This window comes from Rhinatrema bivittatum, chromosome 4 (genome assembly GCF_901001135.1).
Source record: "Rhinatrema bivittatum chromosome 4, aRhiBiv1.1, whole genome shotgun sequence".
Lineage (NCBI taxonomy): Eukaryota > Metazoa > Chordata > Amphibia > Gymnophiona > Rhinatrematidae > Rhinatrema > Rhinatrema bivittatum.
In genome coordinates this window covers 224,065,430-224,085,908 of record NC_042618.1, presented here as the reverse complement: position 1 = coordinate 224,085,908, position 20,479 = coordinate 224,065,430, and the positions used below count along the sequence as shown (strand labels likewise).

At 45.7% G+C, this 20,479-nt stretch overlaps 1 protein-coding gene across 1 annotated transcript in view; it reads right to left on the bottom strand.

The window, feature by feature from the left end:
- Positions 1 to 20,479, bottom strand: part of TRIM24 (tripartite motif containing 24) — a 622,654-nt gene that overhangs the window by 431,391 nt on the left and 170,784 nt on the right. The window contains 1 exon segment of the mRNA XM_029599765.1: positions 14,082 to 14,198. Coding sequence (XP_029455625.1) covers positions 14,082 to 14,198 — 117 coding nt within the window.

Sequence of the window (20,479 nt, the reverse complement as noted above, 5' to 3'; positions counted from 1 at the left end):
TAGATCCCTAGAAACGGGAGTTGTGCCGAGTGACTGGAGAAGAGCGGTGGTGGTCCCGCTTCACAAGAGTGGGAGCAGAGAGGAGGCTGGAAACTACAGGCCGGTTAGCCTCACCTCGGTGGTGGGAAAAGTAATGGAGTCGCTGCTGAAAGAAAGAATCATGAACTATCTACAGTCAGAAGTATTTCTGGACTACAGGCAGCATGGATTCACCAGGGGAAGGTCCTGTCAGACAAATCTGATTGACTTTTTTGATTGGGTGACTATGGAATTAGATCAAAGAAGAGCACTCGATGTCATCTACTTGGATTTCAGCAAAGCTTTAGATATGGTCCCGCACAGGAGGTTTGTGAACAAAATGAGAAGCTTAGGAGTGAGTGCCAAGGTGGTGGCCTGGATTGCAAACTGGTTAATGGACAGAAGACGATGTGTGATGGTAAATGGAACTTACTCTGAAGAGAGAGCAGTGTTAAGCGGAGTACCGCAAGGATCGGTGTTGGGACCGGTCCTGTTCAATATCTTTGTGAGCGACATTGTGGACAGGATAGAAGGTAAGGTTTGTCTTTTTGCGGATGATACTAAGATCTGCAACAGAATGGACACGCCGGAAAGTGTGGAGAGAATGAGATGGGATTTAAGAAAGCTGGAAGAGTGGTCGAAGATATGGCAGCTGAGATTCAATGCCAAGAAGTGCAGAGTCATGTATATGGGGTGTGGAAATCGAAAGAACTGTATTTGATGGGGGGTGAAGGGCTGATGTGCATGGAGCAGGAAAGAGACCTTGGAGTGATGGTGTCTAACGATCTAAAGTCGGCGAAACAATGTGATAAGGCGATAGCTAAAGCCAGAAGAATGCTGGGCTGCATAGAGAGAGGAATATCTAGTAAGAGAAAGGAAGTGATGATCCCCTTGTACAGGGCCTTGGTGAGGCCTCACCTGGAATACTGTGTTCAGTTCTGGAGACCGTATCTCCAAACGGGCAGAGACAGAATGGAGGTGGTCCCGAGAAGAGCGACCAAAAAGGGGGACAGTCTTCATAAAATGACTTATGAGGAGAGATTGAAGAACCTAAATATGTATACCCTGGAGGAGAGGAGGAGCAGGGATGAAATGATACAGACTTTCAGATACTTGAAAGGTTTTAATGATCCATGGTCAACAACAAACCTTTTCCGTTGGAAAATAAATCAGTAGAACTAGGGGTCACGATTTGAAACTCCAGGGAGAAAGACTCAGAACCAATGTCAGGAAGTATTTCTTCACAGAGAGGGTGGTAGATGCCTGGAATACACCCTTCCGGAGGAAGTGGTGACTAAAACTGTGAATGATTTTGTTGAGGTTTTGGTGGATCCTTGGGTGCTGTGAAGATGACCACACCCAAGGGGAGGAGCCCCATGAGGAGCCACAGCACTGGGCTAGACTCATACTACACAAACACACAAAGTTCTTTATTAGACAGCTTGAAGAGAGCCACCAGAGGTGGCAGTAGTGAGTAGTTGCAATCTCAGGGACCTCGGCAGAGGGAGCCCTTCTCTCCTTGATGACATCAGGAGGTTCCGCAGCAGGTCTCCCAGTGAGGAGATACTGTGGATGAGATAGACGGAGAGTTAGAATACTCACTAGGTGTTTGCTGTTGGTATGCGATTCCACCAGGTATGTTATAGAAAGTACAGGCACCGAGGCAGGGAGAGCAGGCCCTCGAGGAGCGAGTACCTGTTCCCTGTCAGGCACCTGAAATAAAGCAGAGGGCCCCCGAAGAGCGGGTACCCAGGTTAGCAGTTACCCCGAAGGGCAAAGAGAGAGCTTCCTGCGGCAGCACAGAAGCAGCAGAGTAGCATAGACAAGAACAAATTTGAATCCTTGCTAACTCATAAGCTAGCAAATTAGTAAAGGTAATATACCCGGATGGCGTGACGTCAGCACGAAGGAACGCCCTCGAGGTTCGCGCCAAGGGTGGTTCAAAGACGTGGGTTGCGCGCACCCTAGTAGGTACCTGGGAGGAGCAATGGCGGGAGGCTGCACCATAGCCGTTCCGGGGACGCCAGAGAGGTCGGCCTGTAGACGCTGCAGTAGCCATCTTACCCAGGTAAGCGGGTGGAGCCGTGATTAAGGTGAGGCAAATGGGGCAAAGCCGTCGAGGACCAACAGACGCAACAGATTTCAAAGGGGCATGGGATAAACACTGTAGATCCATAAAGGTTAGAGGATGGGAATGAAGTGAAGAGCCATGGGGCTGGCTTGCTGGAATGGAGGCTACTACCTGGTGATTACTACCCTTACTCAAGCTTTTGCACGGTTAATGCAACTCCAACATTGCTCTCTGCTTCAATGACAAGGTGAAATCTGGAAAAGAGGATTTGCATTCAGACAACCACCAACAAGGACTGAACTTCACAGTCTGGGTAAACAAATAAGCGTGGGGATAGCTTGCTTATTACGGCGGTTACTACCCTAAAACAATTAAGCCTGAACATCACTTTGAATGCTTATACAGCATTGCTCTCTGCTTCAACGGCAGGGAGAAATGTGGAAAAGAGGATTTACGTTCAGACAACATCCAACAAGGCATTGAATCTGTGCAGTCTGGGTAAATAAGCATCAGGGTAACTTGCTTGATGCGGCGGTTACTACCCTTAACCATTAAGCCTTATGCTCATCTTTGATGAAACTCCAACATTGCTCTCTGCATCAATGGCAGGGGATGGCAGGAAATTTGAATCAAACAGTTACCAACAAGGGCCCTGAACTTGATGGTTAGTGAAATAGATAAGTATGGGAAAATAAGTGTGGGAGCTTGCTGGGCAGACTGGATGGGCTGACTGGTCTTTTTCTGCCGTCATTTCTATGTTTCTATGATATATATTGTTGATGGGCAGCTATCCAAGATGTTAATAGCTGTTTGGAAAATCTTTTTTGCCCTGATTTCCAGTAACTTGCATCTTTACCTGGAGGTCCTAGAAAACGTTTTAGAATGCTATGCTGTTATTCAAAACTGAATCTACTATAGGCTCATGTGGGAGTTGTACCTTTTGATTATTTAAGTATTTAAGATCCAACTTCCTTGCCAATGGTAAATGTAGACAAAAGCATCTGCCACATTCTTGTTTTGAATTCCTGTAGTATTTTGTGAACCAGAATAACTACTACTTGTTTGGAGCTTAAATATATTTTAGCATACCAAATATATTTTCTTAACTTCTGCTTCCTCCTGAAGTAAAAGGAATTGTTTTTTGCCATTTTTTGGACAAAAGCTTGACATGACATATCCTCCAGTAGAGATGGAATTGTGGGAGGCTGTGGACAGGAGTCTGATGGAAGACCAATAGACTTCATCATCAGAATGGTATGAGAGAATTAAATGATGATTGTGATCCTTCCTGAAATTCAGACAATCTGACATTGTCCTAGATTGTGACTCAGTCTGCATCATTTCTTTGCTGACTTGATATGGCGGAATGGTAGACAATTTCCAATTTAGGAGCCATGGACTCCAAAATGGAAAATATTTGTTCAGGGTAGGATGAGTGGTGAAGAACAATCTGGTATATTAGTAAAACAATTTTTGATGAAGTCAAGCCACATTTTCCTCATGACAGTATGATGGTCCTGTTTGGAAGTAGGCATCCAAAAGAACTACTCTATTCTGGAATTAGAACTGGCATAGATGGTTTGGCAGGAATTCATTCAGAATGAACTGTTTGATTGGTGCTGACATTTGTATCTCAAGCATCAAAAAATTGTTGGTGCCTACAAAGATGTGTTATGTTACCTTTATATATCAATAGTGCTGGTGAAACCTCCGCGCCAAAAACATTTTCCTGTGTGCTGATGAGCTGTCAGCGCCAACAAGGTCTGCTTGGCTCCTGAATGCCATGCCAAACAGCACAATTTCTCTCCCTCTTTGCTAAACAGAGAATGGAACTAGTGCCAAGACTTCTCAGTCATAAGTGCCTAGCATGAAAGGAATCTGTCTTTTTTGATTTAAGCGATGACTGCTGAGCTGATAATATTGTCTTTTGTTGTCTTGAATGTTTGAGGAGCACTTAAAAGTTCTTTCAGTGTGTACCTTCTAGACCTTTTGGCCCTGGGAGACATTTGGGCATAGGCAGCATTGGTTAAGTACCTCATGCAACAAGCCTAAGCAGCAAACACAGTGGTCATGCTGATCAGATAATGATATCCTGTAGGAACAGCAGAGGCATTTTTTGAAGTCCATTTTGCTGCTTGCTGTCATGGAGAGCTGAGGCTAGGATGAACTCATTTATGGAAAAATTAAGCCTTTTTGAATCTCGCATAAAGAAAAAACAAAAAATACTCTGACAAAGGAAAGAGAAATACAGGGAGGTTTACAGTCAGAGATTTTTCTTCTTTTCTCACAAAGAATGGCCTATGCTAGTGTTTATTAGAAAACTTTTTTTTATTGGTTTCTTTTTGAGAACATAACTGTTCTCCCCTCTGCCCCCCCCCCCCCCCCCCCACACCCCACTTTTGTGCATATTTTTGTTTGTTTCTATGTAGGCACACCTATCAACCTGCCTGAGCCTCACCTCAGAATCTCGGGAGCCTCTCTAACCTACTCCCTGCAAGTTCCTGCAATATGCAATTTACATTTTCACGTGTTCAAGAAGTTTACAGCTATTCTTCCAACTTTTATTTTGTGTGTTTATTCTATTGTTACTTACCCCGGGGAACAATTTTTAACAAATTCCTGTTGAGTTCGATTTTTCAGCTGTTTTAGACTATCTCATCAAGTTTTTTCTCTACAGCCTCTCTTAGGCCTGGATTTATCAAAATGCACTAAATATCGCATGTGAAAGGAAAAGGGGCGTGTTTTATGGTAATAGTGCACTTTGCGATAAACAGCCTATCTTAGATAAAGGCTGGTGTGTTTGACGGGCCACAAATTCGGCAGCTCATTAAAGATGAACATTTCATCGGGACAATGTCAGAACTCCAAAAGAATGCTTGGTTGTCATTAAAAACCTTGTCAAGGACTTTCTTGGAAATTCACGAGCACAGAATTACACCGAAATTGTCCAGAAACTCTTGGAGAGCTTCAAAATGCTTCGTTGCAACATGAGCATCAAGGTGCATTTTCTGCATAGCCATTTTGCTGTCTTCCCGAAAAACCTTGGTGCAGTCAGTGATGAGCAAGGTGAACAATTCCACCAAGATTTGAAGGTCACGGAGGCACGGTATCAGGGTAGATGGGATGTACATATGATGGCTGACTATTGTTGGAGCATCAGGCAAGATTGTCCACAGATTGAACACTGCCGGAAAAGCTATAAGCGTAAATTTTTACCTTAATATGTATGTTTGGTAGCATAACTTTACTACTTGTACACAATTTGACTTACAGTAACAATGTATAGCCTTTGTATGAATAAAATAACTAAATAAACAATATAGTCAGGTAATTTTTTATTTTATTTCCTCTGTATGTACATTTTGTATGATTTTTGGGACAAAGGGAGGGTATCCTGTACCTTAAAAAGTTGACATGATAGAGAAAAACTGGGGTCATTTTTGGATTCAGATGTCAAAAGTTAGTCAAAAACAAGTGTCAGATCTAACAATGAAAATTGTGTTCCCCAGTGTTATTAGAGGTGTAAGTGGGCTCGGAGATCACTTTGGCAGCTTCAGTCCGTTCACGGGTGGGAGGACTATCTGTGAACTGTCTCCAAGGCTGCATCCGAGCGGGATCCTCTGCAGCAAGAAGAGAAAATCAGTTTATGACGGGTAGTGACTGCCCCCCTCCAAAAAAAGACGAAAATAAAAGGACAAAGGGAATCTATTGGATTCCAGCAAGAGGACAGAGTTCTCCAATCTGCATCTGGAGGTATTCCAACTTTCCAGGACAAGTAATAGAAAAGATCTTTTCAAACCATGGAGGTGAACAGGATTACATTAACCCTCTGCCTGCTGCTACTAGCCAAGATGTATGTGGAAAGGACTGTGAAAGTGGGCATCATTCCTCCCAGGGCGAATGCTGACACCTCTGAACTCAGAGGTCACTGCTGCCTGTACTAATTCTAATACCTTATGCGAACCATGCAGAGTAGGTGTGACGTTCTCCTCCATCAGCAGCGTCATTGAGCAGTGCCAGTCATGCAGCTGGCGTCTGCCTGCACCCCTGTCCAGGACACCGGCTGCGAGTGCACCAGTGGGTACTATAAGCATGTGGACAATCGGAGCACCCAGTGCCTCCCCTGCCAGGTGTGCCGACTTAGCTATGGGGTCAGCATGGCATGTGGCCTGAACAGGAACACGGAATGCAAGGCCTACCCCCAAGGCTTCTACTCTGAGGTGGCCAGCAGCATATCGCCCTGCCAGATCGAGTGCGAAGAGAGTGAAGTGAAGATATGTGACTGCTCTCCCTTGTCAGACACACACTGTTTGGATAAAGAAATGCTGATCCTGAAACATGATGAGGGGGACACATGGAAAAATCACTCCAGGAAGCTGTCAGAGAGCAGTACCTCTCCCGGCTCACCAGATTTCATCCCACAGGAGAACAGCAAGAATATATGAAAATTATTCCTTACCTGCTAATTTTCGTTCCTGTAGTACCATGGATCATTCCAGATGGTGGGTTATGTCCCCCGTCCAGCAGATGGAGTCAGAACAAAAACTCTCAGGGGAGGTCCCATATAACCATGCCTCCCCTGTCTCAATTCTCAGTAAACAGACTATCAAAGCCGAAAGAGAAGAGATTAGAAGAGCTGAGGGATCAAGTCATCAAAAACAGCACAACCGCTGGCCAAACGGCCCAGCAACTAGATTTGGAACTAAAACCGTAAACTGTGAAACTTGCAAACAGTACTGTGCGGAAGCACAGACCCGCAGTACCAGAAGTACAGAGAGAGAAGTATGGTAGAGACAGGTAAGCAGGGATGTCCCACCAACAACTATCCCCCAAAAACAAGGGAGGGGTCTGGAATGATCCATGGTACTACAGGAACGAAAATTAGCAGGTAAGGAATAATTTTCATTTCCCTGTATGTACCAGGATCATTCCAGACGGTGGGATGTACCAAAGCTTTCCCATCACGGGTGGGCCACAGACAGCCCTGCCCGAATGATCCTGTCCCCCAGTTGACCGTCCGACGGCGCACGGACGTCTAGACGATAATACCTGGTAAAAGTGTGAAGCGACTTCCAAGTGGCCGCCCTACAGATTTCCTGGGTGGGAACAGAGGAGCTCTCCGCCGAAGAAGTTGCCTGGGCGCGGAGAGAATGAGCCTTGAGTAACAACGGCGGAGTCTTACCTGATCCCAGATATGCCGCTATGATTGCTCCCTTTAACCAGCGAGCAATGGATTGTTTAGAGGCCATGCACCCTCTCCGAGGCCCCAACCAAAGGACAAATAAATGATCGGAAAGCCGAAACTCATTCGCAACCTCCAGATAGTGCATCAAAGAACGCCGTACATCTAGCTTGTGCAGATCACCTGACTCCGAAAAGGGAAAGGATGGAAGTTCCACCGACTGATTGAGATGGAACCCCGAGACCACCTTGGGCAAAAACGATGGCACCGTACGCAATGATGCTCTGCTAGGAGTGAAACGAAGATATGGCTCCCGGCAGGAAAGAGCCTGCAACTCCGAGATCAGACGTGCTGAGCTGATTGCCACCAGGAAAACTGTCTTGAGAGTGACATCCTTGATGGAAGCGAAACGCAATGGCTCAAAAGGTGAACTGCAGAGGGCCCGGAGGACCAGGTTCAAGTTCCATGACGGGCATGGTGGTCGAGTTGGAGGTTTCAGATGCCTCACCCCCTTAAGGAAGCGCAGGATATCTGGATGGGAAGACAGAAGGTTGCTGTCTACACCCTGAAGGAAGGCTCCCAGAGCCACCACCTGAACCCGGAGAGAGTTATAGGCCAGCCCCAGGTCCAGCCCCGCCTGTAGAAAGGAAAGAATCTGACCCACCGAAGCCTGCGGTGCCTGGATGGCTTGCGAGCCGCACCACTCCTCAAAGACCTTCCACACCCTGACGTACGTGCCCGATGTGGAAGTCTTACGCGCCCGTAATAGAGTGGATATGACGGGCTCAAGGTACCCCCGACGCCTTAGCTTGCACCTTTCAAAAGCCAAGCCGCAAGACAGAAGCGATCTGCCGCTGGAAAAAATATTGGCCCCTGACGCAGGAGGTGCGGTAGATGACCGAGCCGGAGCGGGTTCCCCACCGCTAGATGGAGGAGATCCGCGAACCACGGCCGCCGGGGCCACTCCGGCGCCACGAGTATCACCGGACCCTGATGGGCTTCTATTCTTCGAATAACCTTTCCCACCAGCGGCCACGGTGGAAAGACATACAGGAGACACTGACAAGGCCATGGTAGTACCAGTGCGTCGACTCCTTCCGCTCCGTGTTCCCTTCTTCGACTGAAGAAGCGGGTGGCCTTTGCATTCCTGGCCGTCGCCATGAGATCTAAGCAGGGAGTTCCCCAGCGCTTGACTATCAGATCCATTGCCTCTTCCGAGAGTTCCCACTCTCCTGGATCCAAGTGCTGTCGGCTGAGGAAGTCCGCTTGCACGTTGTTGACGCCCGCTATGTGGGAGGGGAGGCTGCCAGACGCAGGAGATGGAGCTCTGCCCATTCCATCAACTCGTTGATTTCCAACGATACCAGTCGACTCTTGGTGCCCCCCTGACGGTTGATGTACGCCACTGTGGTGGCGTTGTCCGACAGTACTCAAACTGCCCGGTGGCGCAGCAAGTGTAGGAATCCCTGCAGGGCGAGCCGAACGGCCCTGGCCTCCAGTCGGTTGATGGGCCAGGTCGATTGTTCCGCCGACCATTGCCCCTGAATCGAGCTGTCCTGACAGACCGCTCCACAGCCCGATAGACTGGTGTCCATGGTCACTACCATCCAGTCTGGTGGCTCCAGGGACACTCCTTGAGCCAGACGATGAGGGTCCAGCCACCAACCGAGGCTGTGCCTTGCAGAGTTTGGGATTGGAAGGACCGTCTGGTAATCCCGGGACACCGGCTTCCAACGGGAAAGCAATGCTCTCTGAAGGGGCCGCAGGTGGGCAAAAGCCCACGGCACCAGGTCGATGGGGGAGGCCATGGTTCCCAGGACCTGAAAATAGTCCCATGCCGTCGGGACCTTGAGAGCCATGAATTTGAGGATCTGCTCGCGCAGAGCCCGCGCTCTCTCCGGGCTGAGGAAAACCATGGCTGCTCTCGTATCGAAATGGGCTCCCAGAAAGTCCAGCGTCTGAGACGGATGTAGCCTGCACTTTGCGAAGTTGACGATCCACCCCAGGGAATGGAGAAGCTGGATTACCCTGTCGACCGCCTGAATCCCCTGGTATTTGCGACTTCGCCCGGATGAGCCAATCGTCCAGGTAAGGATGCACCAGGATTCCTTCCCTTCTGAGCGCCGCCGCCACTACCACAATGATCTTTGTGAATACCCGCGGGGCCGTGGCCAGCCCAAAGGGTAGGGCCCGGAACTGAAAATGCTGTCCCAAAATCTTGAAACGAAGATACCGCTGGTGGGCCTGGTGGATCAGAATATGTAGGTACGCCTCCGTAAGATCCAATGAGGCCAAGAACTCCCCCGGGTGTACCGCCACCAGCACCGAACGGAGCGTCTCCATGTGGAACCGAGGAACCCTGAGGGAGTTGTTGACGGTCTTGAGATCCAGAATGGGTCGGAAGGTCCCTTCCTTTTTGGGCACTACAAAGTAGATGGAATAGTGGCACCGACCCAATTCGGAGGCCGCCACCGGCACTTATCGCTCCCAACACCAGGAGCCGATCTAGGGTCTGCTGCACGGCCCGGCGCTTGAGAAGGGACCTGCAGGGAGAGAACAGGAATCTGTCTGGCGGTGTGCGCACAAAATCCAATGTGTAGCCTTGTCTTAGAATACTTAGGACCCATTGGTCTGAGGTTATTTGGAGGCACGCTTCGTAGAAGAGTGCAAGTTGACCCCCCGGCTGGGGAATCGACACGTGGGTCCCTCTGGCATCATTGGGACGGCTTCGGAGAGGTGCCCGTCCCATGTACGTCCTTACCGGGCCGACGGCCCCGAAAGGACTGGTTCCAAGTATGCGATCGAGAGGAAGGGGCCAGAGGCGGCTGCTGTCTCGTGGAACGTCCCTTATGCTGATTACGATAGCGGTTTCTGTTGGTATTGAAAGATCTGTAAGATCGAGGTCAATCCTCTGGTAACTTATGGACTGCATTTTCATTGACTGACTTAATGATCTGGTCCAGATCTTCCCCAAACAGTTACTTGCCCTTAAAAGGGAGAGACCCCAAACGGGTCTTGGATGAAGCATCAGCCGACCAGTTCCTTAGCCAAAGGAGACGACGCGCCGACACCGCTGCCACCATGGCCCGTGCTTGTACTCTGAGAAGATCATACAAGGCATCTGCTCTGTAGGCGACCATGGCCTCCAACCTGACCGCCTGCTGGGCCTCGGCGTCTGGCAGGGTCTGTGACGTGAGCAGTTGTTGTACCCACCGAAGCCCTGCACGTTGGGCTAGCGAACTGCAGATAGCAGCCCGCATGCCCAGAGCCGAGACCTCGAATACCCGTTTCAGATACACTTCCAACTTCCGATCCTGAATATCCTTCAGTGCCGTCACGCCGGTGACGGGGATGGTCGTATGCTTTGTCACCGCTGAGACTGCCGAATCCACTGCGGGGACTCGGAGCAGCTCTAAAAAAATCCGCCGGAAGAGGATACAATTTGTCCATGGCTCTGCCAACCCTAAGATTGGCCTCTGGTGTATCCCACTCCCTGGCGATCAGCTGTAGGATATTGTGATGAGTGGGAAAAGCCTTTGCCAGCGGGCGAAGGCCCGCTAGGAGTGGGTCCCCCTTCTTGACGTTCGGGTCTGGAGCCACAGGATCCGGAGGAGGGTCAATATCCATCTCCTGTAGAATGTGTGGAATGAGCTCATCTAATTCCCCCGCCTGAAAAATTTGTAGGACTCTGGGATCGTCTCCCTCGACCTGGGCTGCCAGGGAGGGGTCCTCGGTGAGCGGGTCCAGGAGAGGATCTCCTCCCCCCCCCCCCCCCCGCTGGCTGCGGCACTGTCAGAGTAGCCAGGGACCCCCGAGATGTTCCTGGACCTCCTCCCGAAGGTGGAACGCTACCCTGAGGAAAAAGACCCCCCAGGGAGGGGGTCGGGCACGGCAGCTTAGCTGGAGGAGGACCCCCTCCTCCCAGCAGGGTGTCCCTGCTATGTACGAAAGCCCTGTGCATCAGGACTATGAACTCCGGGGAGAAAGCAGGGACCCCAGAGAAAAAATCATCCGAATGCTCACCTAGCTGTCTAGCAGGCTGGGCTCCGGCGCCAGGAAACGACAGAGTTGCCGAAATTTGATCTTCTGTATCGTCGTCTAAGAGGCTGGCATTTGCATCTTTAAACAAAATGACCGCCGTTCCCGCGCTCGGCGGAAACGGGGCCTGCCACTTTCTGCCCACGTGGTCCTGCATTCGCTCGGCCTCCCCCTGAGGGGGGCTGTCCTCCCCTCCCAAAGAACCACTGATGCAATGCCCTTCTCGGGACAGGGAATCCCCCTGTCCACCGCCGCCTTCACAGCTCGTCTGCCGCTGCATCGATGAAGGGAGGGAGGGGGGCGGGGCAGCTTGAGCGCACGAAAAGAGCAACAGTCAGCCGGAACGAAGATATGGCGGGTCCGGCCCGGTTCCCCACCCACCGACCCGAAGAGGCTGTCGAGGAATGGAGACTTCCCGACGGCAAGCGGCCCCGGGGAATGTGACTTCGCGGGGCTGCGGGTCGGGAGCTCCTCACACCACCGGGGCGGGGCAGGAGGGGAGGGATCGGCCCCACCAATGTGCTCCCTCGGACCTGAGCGCCCTGATACGGAGAATCCCCCGACCTAGAACAAAAAGAAGCACTTACCTCCAGCCCTGCGAAAGGAAAAACAAACGGGAGGAGGCAGGAAATGAAAGAAGAAGACAGCGGCAAACAGCCTGTCAGCAAGCCACTGTTAACTAGGGAAGGAAACTGTTCCCTGATTGAAACTTTTTTTTTTCAAAGAGCACAATCTTTAACCAATTAATATTATCTTCAACTGTACTTGATCCCTCATAAAGAAATAACAGAAAAGCTTAAGACCCTAAGGCCAAGTGCTGGGGACCTCAGTGTCCCCTGCTCACATCTGCTGGAGTCAGAACTATACTGAGAATTGAGACAGGGGAGGCGTGGTTATATGGGACCTCCCCTGAGAGTTTTTGTTCTGACTCCATCTGCTGGACGGGGGACATAACCCACCGTCTGGAATGATCCTGGTACGTACAGGGAACATCCCTGTTTACTGCTTCATCTTGGCTGCTGTTGTGGTGGGGCTTCTTGTCTACATGGCTTTCAAATGCTGGAGCACCTGTAAGCAGTAAAAGCAGCTGGCCAAGGCCTGAGCCAGATAGCTGGGCTCTACCCCACGAGGGCGAGAAACTCTACAGTGAAAGCGGCGTCTTCCTAGATAAAGACAGCCTACAGGACCAACATCAGCTCAACAAGGTGCACAAGACAGAACCAAACTTCTACATCGGTCTCTCGCCCCACAAGTAGGACGAGGTGGAGAAACTGCTGGGGGATTCTGGCCATGGCAAAGACTGGCAGCACCTGGCCAGCTTGCTGGGGTACGAGGAGGAGAGCATCACTGTGTTCGGTCAAGGGGAAGATCCCGTCCATATCCTCCTCTCGGCTTGGTCTTCCAAGGATGGCACCGCAGTGGAGGTTATCTGTACCGTCCTGGTGAACATGGGCAGGGCAGACGTAGTGAAGAACCTGAAGAGCACAGCCAAGTCAAGCTCAGTGTGTAACAATGGCTGGAGGAAGGCCTGTGGTTCACATAGGAAGGACTTTCTAGAATTTTAAACCAATTCAAAGAAAACAAGAACAAACTGTGAAGCTAGCCCTTAGGAGCTTGCAGATTCTGAGCTCCTGTCATTAGCTCTTATACCTATTATTATTATTTTAGGATTTTAAGAGGCAATACAAAATTTCCAGATACCAAAGGGTTAAGAGCAAAAGTCTTTGGAAATAAACAAGTTCACTGGGGTATGCAAGCTGGTAGGCGGCCATGAAGAGGGCATATCACCACCATATGATCTGGCCCTGACAGCTGACCTTCTCAGCCTCAGGAGAGATGCTAACATCTCCTGAAGGAAAGGGCATCAGGCACCACTGCCTCCATGTCTTCCTGGACACCCGCTCACTCCCTCCTCCCACCGAACAGCAGAGGAAGAACCTGACTCTCCAGATCTAGCTTGATCTTGGACAGATTTTTTTTGGAAAATCATACCATTTATTCTGCCCATATTAGGAAAAATTTAAATGGATTTGGGGTGATGAGAGAAGAGAGTATGGGGAGGAGAAGGAGGTTTGTAGAACTGGGCTGGGATTTCTGACTTGAGAGAATAAATAAATAAATACATAAACAAACAAACAAATAAAAATAATCATCAGTAGATCCCAGTTTTTCTATAAGGTCTTGGTACAACCCAAGATCTGTGTGTGCTAAAAAGTCGCCAGAAGGTCCAACAGACACTGCCTTTCTTGCATTTTGTTGATATAAGATCCAACTGAGTCCTGATTAAAAATTAGAACCCCTAATGAAATTACACAGTAAGAAGTCAATAGTTCATAGATATTACTACCCTTATCATAAGGCTTGAAGAGAACTGCACGGAGCAGCAGTTACTACCATAAGAAACTTGCTGGGCAGACTGGATAGGCCATCTGGTCGTCATCTGCTGTCATTACTATGTTAAAAATGCAAAAGCATAAACATCTGATGAGTGGCTGAAGGAAAGAAAGCAAAAACATATCCTTCTTTCTGAGTGAAAAAAAAAAAGACTAAGGAGACTTATGCAGTGGAGCTGTGCATGACAGCACTTATGCACTGTGGGTGATGTCACTCACTTATGTGTCAATTACTGACTTGCTTGTACACAGAGGAAGTTTTTATCACCCCACATCCAAAAATCAAATGTTATACACTGTAATAGAATTTGAGCTCTCATACTGATTATAATGCAATAAAATATGACCTTTTTACACTTATCCCTTTCTAATTATATACCTGTTCTGAATCTGATCTCCTGTAAATTTTATGTATTTATTCTTCTCCATCAGCTTGGCGATCAGGGTGTCGATGATCACTTTCTGGTACTGAAAAGCCTCTTCAATAAACTGATACCTGCAGAGATCAAATTGGGAATTTTACATCCTGGAGTTATTAAAAAAATATTATATTCTGGTTCACATTTTCTAAAGGAAGCATTTATAATACAGACGAGAGCAAAATCTGTGCTAATATTACAAAACTAAGGACCTCCGTTTTCAGTTACTTTATTTTTTCTGGGAATTTCAATGTTATACAAAAAAAAAGTAAGAAGAAAAATGACTTTTCTGATTTTTCTCCTGTTTTGTTTTGGTTTTTTTTTTTAACAAAGATTTTTTCACTATTTTTTTTACATTGAAATTTCCAGGAAACAAAATAAAAACTGAAAACAAAGGTCTGTACACAAGATATAGTCAAGGCAAGATTTGCTAAAACTAAAACTATACTATTACTAGCAAACAGGCCCGGCGTGGTTCAGGTAGTCTGGTCTCTGTGTGTGTGTTTGTGCATAATTACGTGCACTTGGGCATGCCTGCCTGGCACTTTATGGAAGCATGAGAGATGGCTTCGCAGATAGAGCATATTAGTAAACATTACCTGGTTGTCTGGTAAACAGCCTGTATGTGAACACCTGTGCCTATGGGTGTTGGGGCCTCTGCCTGTGTGTACGTGTGTGACTGTGCATCTGTGTCTCTGTTTGCGGGTCCGTGTGTGTGTGTGTGTGCATACATGACAGTGCTTTGCAGACAGAGCTTACTGTCTTTGCGCAATGCACATTCCTCTGCTCCAGGTGCCACCTAATGGCCACAGACTGTAATGACAGTATGACCAAAAGGCCAACCGATACAAGACTTTTATATATAGAGATTAACCCAATTTTCAGATATACTAAAGATCTGTTCCTCCATTGTCTCGACAGGAAAAGTCCTTAGCACATCCACATGATTTGTATTTTTCCAAATTAATTCTGATATGATATATATCTAGGGACCTTTGTTTTCCGTTTTTCATTTATCCTGGGAATATTAACATTATGAAAAAAACTAAGCAAAAAGTGACTTCCACACATTTTCTCATTTGTTATAACAGTCATTTTTTCATATAATTTTTTTTATTACATTGAAATTCCCAGGAAAAATAAAATAAAAATGGAAAATGAAGATTTCTATGAATGTTTCACAATTGTTAACATAAGATTTTGTTTGTGTGTTTTAGGATTTTTTCTTCTGAGCGATTGTGTCCCACATAGGAATCTGCACATTTTATTTATTTAATTTATTTAAAAGTTTTTATATACCGCAAACAACAAGACACTTACATGTCCGTCTAGGCGGTTTACAAATATACATACATAAGATTAAAACAAACAAACATGGTATAGGTTTAAACAAAGTAAAAGTCTATCAGTTATAGCATAATTATTGAAATTATATTATATTGTACGCATCATTAAATAAATATGTTTTTAGCGTTTTCTTAAATTCTTTACGGTTTGATATAAGTCGGAGGCTTTCAGGGAGAGAGTTCCATAAGATTGGACTGGCTACTGAAAAATGTTCCATTTGATAAAAACTACATGCATTCATGTAGGCCACAGATTCCAGTCCGTTTCTAAGTTTGGATAAGACGGCATTTCATACAAAGAATCAAACTAAAGTTGGAAATGACTTGTGTGAAAAGCAGAATTCTACCAAAAAAGTCTACCTCTCACACCAAAATAGGACACATCTAGCAGGTAAGATAAAAATAGAAAACCTCCACATACATTGTTTTCCATGAAGCTGTTAAACTTCAATTTTTAAAATGAAGCTTTAATAAATTTATTTTAAATTTATTTTAAACTGCCTATACTAGTGCATCCATACTAAGCGGTTTATAAATTACATGTTCACTATATTTAAACAAATGAAGACATACAAACCAAATAAAATGTACTCAAACTATACACATATTATATTAAAAACAATCAATAAAATCAGACCAAAATCATATCACAGCATGAAAATATTTCCGATAGCAACATACAGATATTGCACACTTTCTCATATCCCCTCATATTACTACCCAACTAGTGTCCTGAAATCTATCACATTGAAACCATTCAGTTTTGCAGCTCTAATAAAGGGTAATACCATACCTGAAACTGTCCTCTGAAGGTATTGTCATTCACACTGAGTCAAAACTACCCAAAGCATGGCAACTGTAAAACACTTAAGAATAAAAGTTGTGCCATGCTGGGTCAGACCAAAGGTCCATTGAGCCAGCATCCTGTCACCAACAGTCCCTAATCTGGGTCATTAGGAAGTACTCGGCACTGCCCAAAGAATACATACAAATGGAGAAATTACTACTTACCTGATAATTTTGTTTTCCTTATTGGAAACAGATGGTCTCAGGACCAGTAGGTTATGCTCCCCTGCCAGCAGATGGAGACGGAGCAAGCTGATATCACAGTATATATATTCCTGCAGTGACCCCAGCCTGCCAGAATTCTCTTCAAAAGCAACTGTGGACAAACTAGCAAAAAACTTGATTAAAAACAGTTAATCATAACTGTACTCAACCCTCAAGAAAAACTGAACACAAGTAAGAATACAAATACCCCAATCTAGGTTTTGGATGAACACTTACCAGTAATCCCCTGCTACCCGGAGCCCCTCAGAAGGACCATTGACACAATCATTCAACAGCCGAGGGCGGGAAGCTACGTTCATCTGTCTACACTAAGGAAAACAAAATTAGCAGCTAAGTAGTAATTTCTCAATTTCCTAGCATGTAGACAGATGGACTCAGGACCAGTGGGATGTACCAAAGCTACTCCAGAGTAGGGCGGGAGGCTGCCCGTGGTCCAATCACACAGCATGTGCAAAGGCTGCGTCCTTCTGGGCTTGCACATCCAGACGACAGAACCTGGAAAAGGTGTGTAGGGAAGACCACGTTGCAGCTCGGTAAATGACAGGAGACAATTTAACCTCGGCTCATAACACTACCTGAGCCCTAGAAAATGAGCCTTAATCTAAGTAGGCAACAGCTTTTCAGCATCCACATATGCGGCTGTGACTACTTCCTTAATCCAGCAAGCCACAGTAGCCCACAAAGCTGGTTCGCCCTGCTTTCTCAGACCATGAAGGACAAACAGGTGATACTTCTTACGGAAAGGTTCGAAAACGGGCCAACATCAGGATGAGATGACAAGAGGCACCATTCAATGAGCCTCTAAAACAGGCAAGAGCCGCAACCTGTATGCTCAAGGAATTAACACTAGGCCCACCAAAATTGTCTGTACCCTGGACTAACCAGTGTGCATGTTTTCGTGCACCTATGTTTTAGGCTTTATAACTGAAATAAAAAACATAATATTTATGTAAACATTGATGCTCTGTAATAAGTACAGACATAAATTAACCATTTTGTCAAATTATTTCTAAGTTTTGATGATACAGTCTGTGAGAAGTGGTTTCTTTACTGTTAGTATCATGATTTTCAATAATAAAAATACACTGTAGTATTTTGGCTTGTTCATAGTAAATATAAATTGAACATAAAACTAGATGCAAAACCCAACAAAATCCTTAAAAATAAAAATATCGACTGTACTTGAACAATAAAATCTAAAAATTTAATGGGTGTGGCAACACCCTAGAACCACTGTGCGCACGTTTTCGGGCACCTATGGTTTAGGCTCCACAATAGAAAGAAAAACAAATATTTGTGTAAAGATTGATGCTTTATAAATAGTACAGGCAAGAATTAAGCATGTCATCAAATTATTTCAAAGTTTTGACAGTACACTGTGACAACAGTGGTTTCTTTACTGTTAGTATCATACGATTTCAATAAAACTCACTGTAGGGTTTTGGTTTTCTGATTGTAAATGCTTTTCAAGTAAACATAAAACTAGATGCAATAACCAACAAAATAATTGTAAACAAGAGTCAAAACATGGATTGTGCATGTACAGTAAAATCTAAAAATGTACTTCAAAGCGCTGGGTATAGCAAACATCTAGATCCATCACATGCATGAAAACATGCAACTATGTTTTAGACTCCATAATTGAAAGAAAACTTAAGGTTTACCTACAATACAAATTAAAATATCTTTTTTTCACATTTTGTCAGCTATTTTATGACATTTTTCACATTAAAGTTCAGTTTCACTAGAAGTGCGACAGGCATATTGTTATATAATTGAGAAGTGCGAAGGCTCACACAATTCATGAACCTAATCGCAGCAGGTTGCAGTTCCATCATTTATGACTTTGGATTGTGCATATCTACAATGTGCATATCTACATGCCTACATGTATTTCCCTTGGAAAAGTGAACTCAGGACCTTGCATGTCATCACTAATAATAATATTATATGCTGAACTTCTATATCTGAAAATTTTACACCCACCCTATTCAGATTTGCTCTACATATGGTCACACACTAAAACAGCTAGTGGCACGTCCGCCCAGTGAATGTTTTCCTCTTTCTGCTCATCCTGATTCATCTTCTGAGGCACTTTGACTTCTATCTGTACTCTGTATTTCTATTTCTGGCTGTACTTCCCTACATGTATTGCAGTTCCACAATTCTGAGTCATAAATGATGGAACTGCTGCAATCCGATACACTGATTGTGTGAGCCTTCACACTTCTCAATTGCATACTAATATGCCTGCAGCAAGTCTAGTGAAACAGTGCTTTGATGTGAAAAATGTCGTTAAATAACAGTAAAAATAGCTAAAGTATGAAAGATTTTAATTTGTACTGTAAGTAAATCTTACTTTTCTTTCAATTATAGATCCTAAAATAGTTGTACATTTTCATGCACATGATGGTTCTAGATGTTTCAAGTACATGTTTAGATTTTACTATGATATACAGTATGATATACAGTACACATATACCTAACAATCTAATCAGGCCTGTAATATACTACATCATTCTCTTTATAATAAAATTTTATGCAAAATACTTGCGTGTGTTTATTCTTTCTGCTTGCAGTTACATACACACAAGCCATTGTGCTCATTTGTTTGTATCTGAGGCAATGGACTTTCCTAAGGTCAGAAGAAGCACTGCCCTGAGATCCAAGATGGCGCTGAAGCTCCTGAATCAAACTCAGAGAAAGCAAATGTTGCTTACCTGTAACAGGTGTTCTCAGAGGACAGCAGGATGTTAGTCCTCACATATGGGTGACATCACAGGATGGAGCCCAATCACTGAACACTTTTGTCAGAGTTTCCAGAACTTTGACTGGCCCCTACTGGGCATGCCCAGCATGGCACTAACCCTGCAGCCAGCAGGGGTCCCCCTTCAGTCTTGTTTAAAAACTACAGGCAGTGCAGAAAAATAAAATAAGAAAACGTTACGAACCCAACACCGCGGGGCGGTGGGCGGATTTCGTGAGGACTAACATCCTGCTGTCCTGTGAGAACACCTGTTACAGGTAAGCAACATTTGCTTTCTCACAGGACAAGCAGGATGGTAGTCCTCACATATGGGTGAGTACCGAGCTGAGGATGTCCGAGAAATGTACCAAATGTACCCAGGTGTGCAAGGCACTAGGACTGGGATAAAAATTTGGTCAAGGGCATCCTGAACACTAACAGGAAGGCGGAAGGGTGCTGGTAGGTCACGCTGTAAACAGGTTACGAAGGACAGACTGGCCGAAGATGGAATCTTGTCTTCCGGCTTTGTCCAAGCAATAGTGGGCTGCAAAGGTGTGGAGAGAACTCCAAGTGGCAGCCCCACAAATGTCAGGAAGCAGCACCGATCATAGGTGTGCTACTGAAGTCGCCATGGCCCTCACAGAGTGTGCTTTAACATGGTCTTGAAATGGAATGCCTGCTTGCTGATAGCAAAAGGATATGCAGTCCGCCAACCAGGAGGAGAAAGTCTGCTTACCCACAGGCTTCCCTAACTTGTTAGGATGGAAAGAGACAAACAATTGAGTGCTTTCCCTGTGAGCAGCTGTACGGTCTAGGTAGAACGCTAGAGCCAGTTTACAGTCAAGGGTATGCAGAGCCTGTTCTCCTGGATTGGAATGGGGCCTGGGAAAAAAGGTAGGTAGTATGATGGATTGATTTAGATGAAAATCTAAAACTACATTGGGTAAGAATTTAGGGTGAGTGCGGAGTACTGCCCGGTCCTGCAGAAGTTTAGTGTATTTATTTATTTATTTTAACATTTTTCTATACCGTCGTTTGGTGAGAACCGTCACAACGGTTTACATTTAGGCACATAAATGATGCTAACGTATCTTAAGTTACATAGGTGCCATTTTAGGGTCGGTAACATAGTTTGTAAATGATATCAAATGGTAAGTGTAATGAGTCATTTCCAATTCACATTTTAACAGTTTAG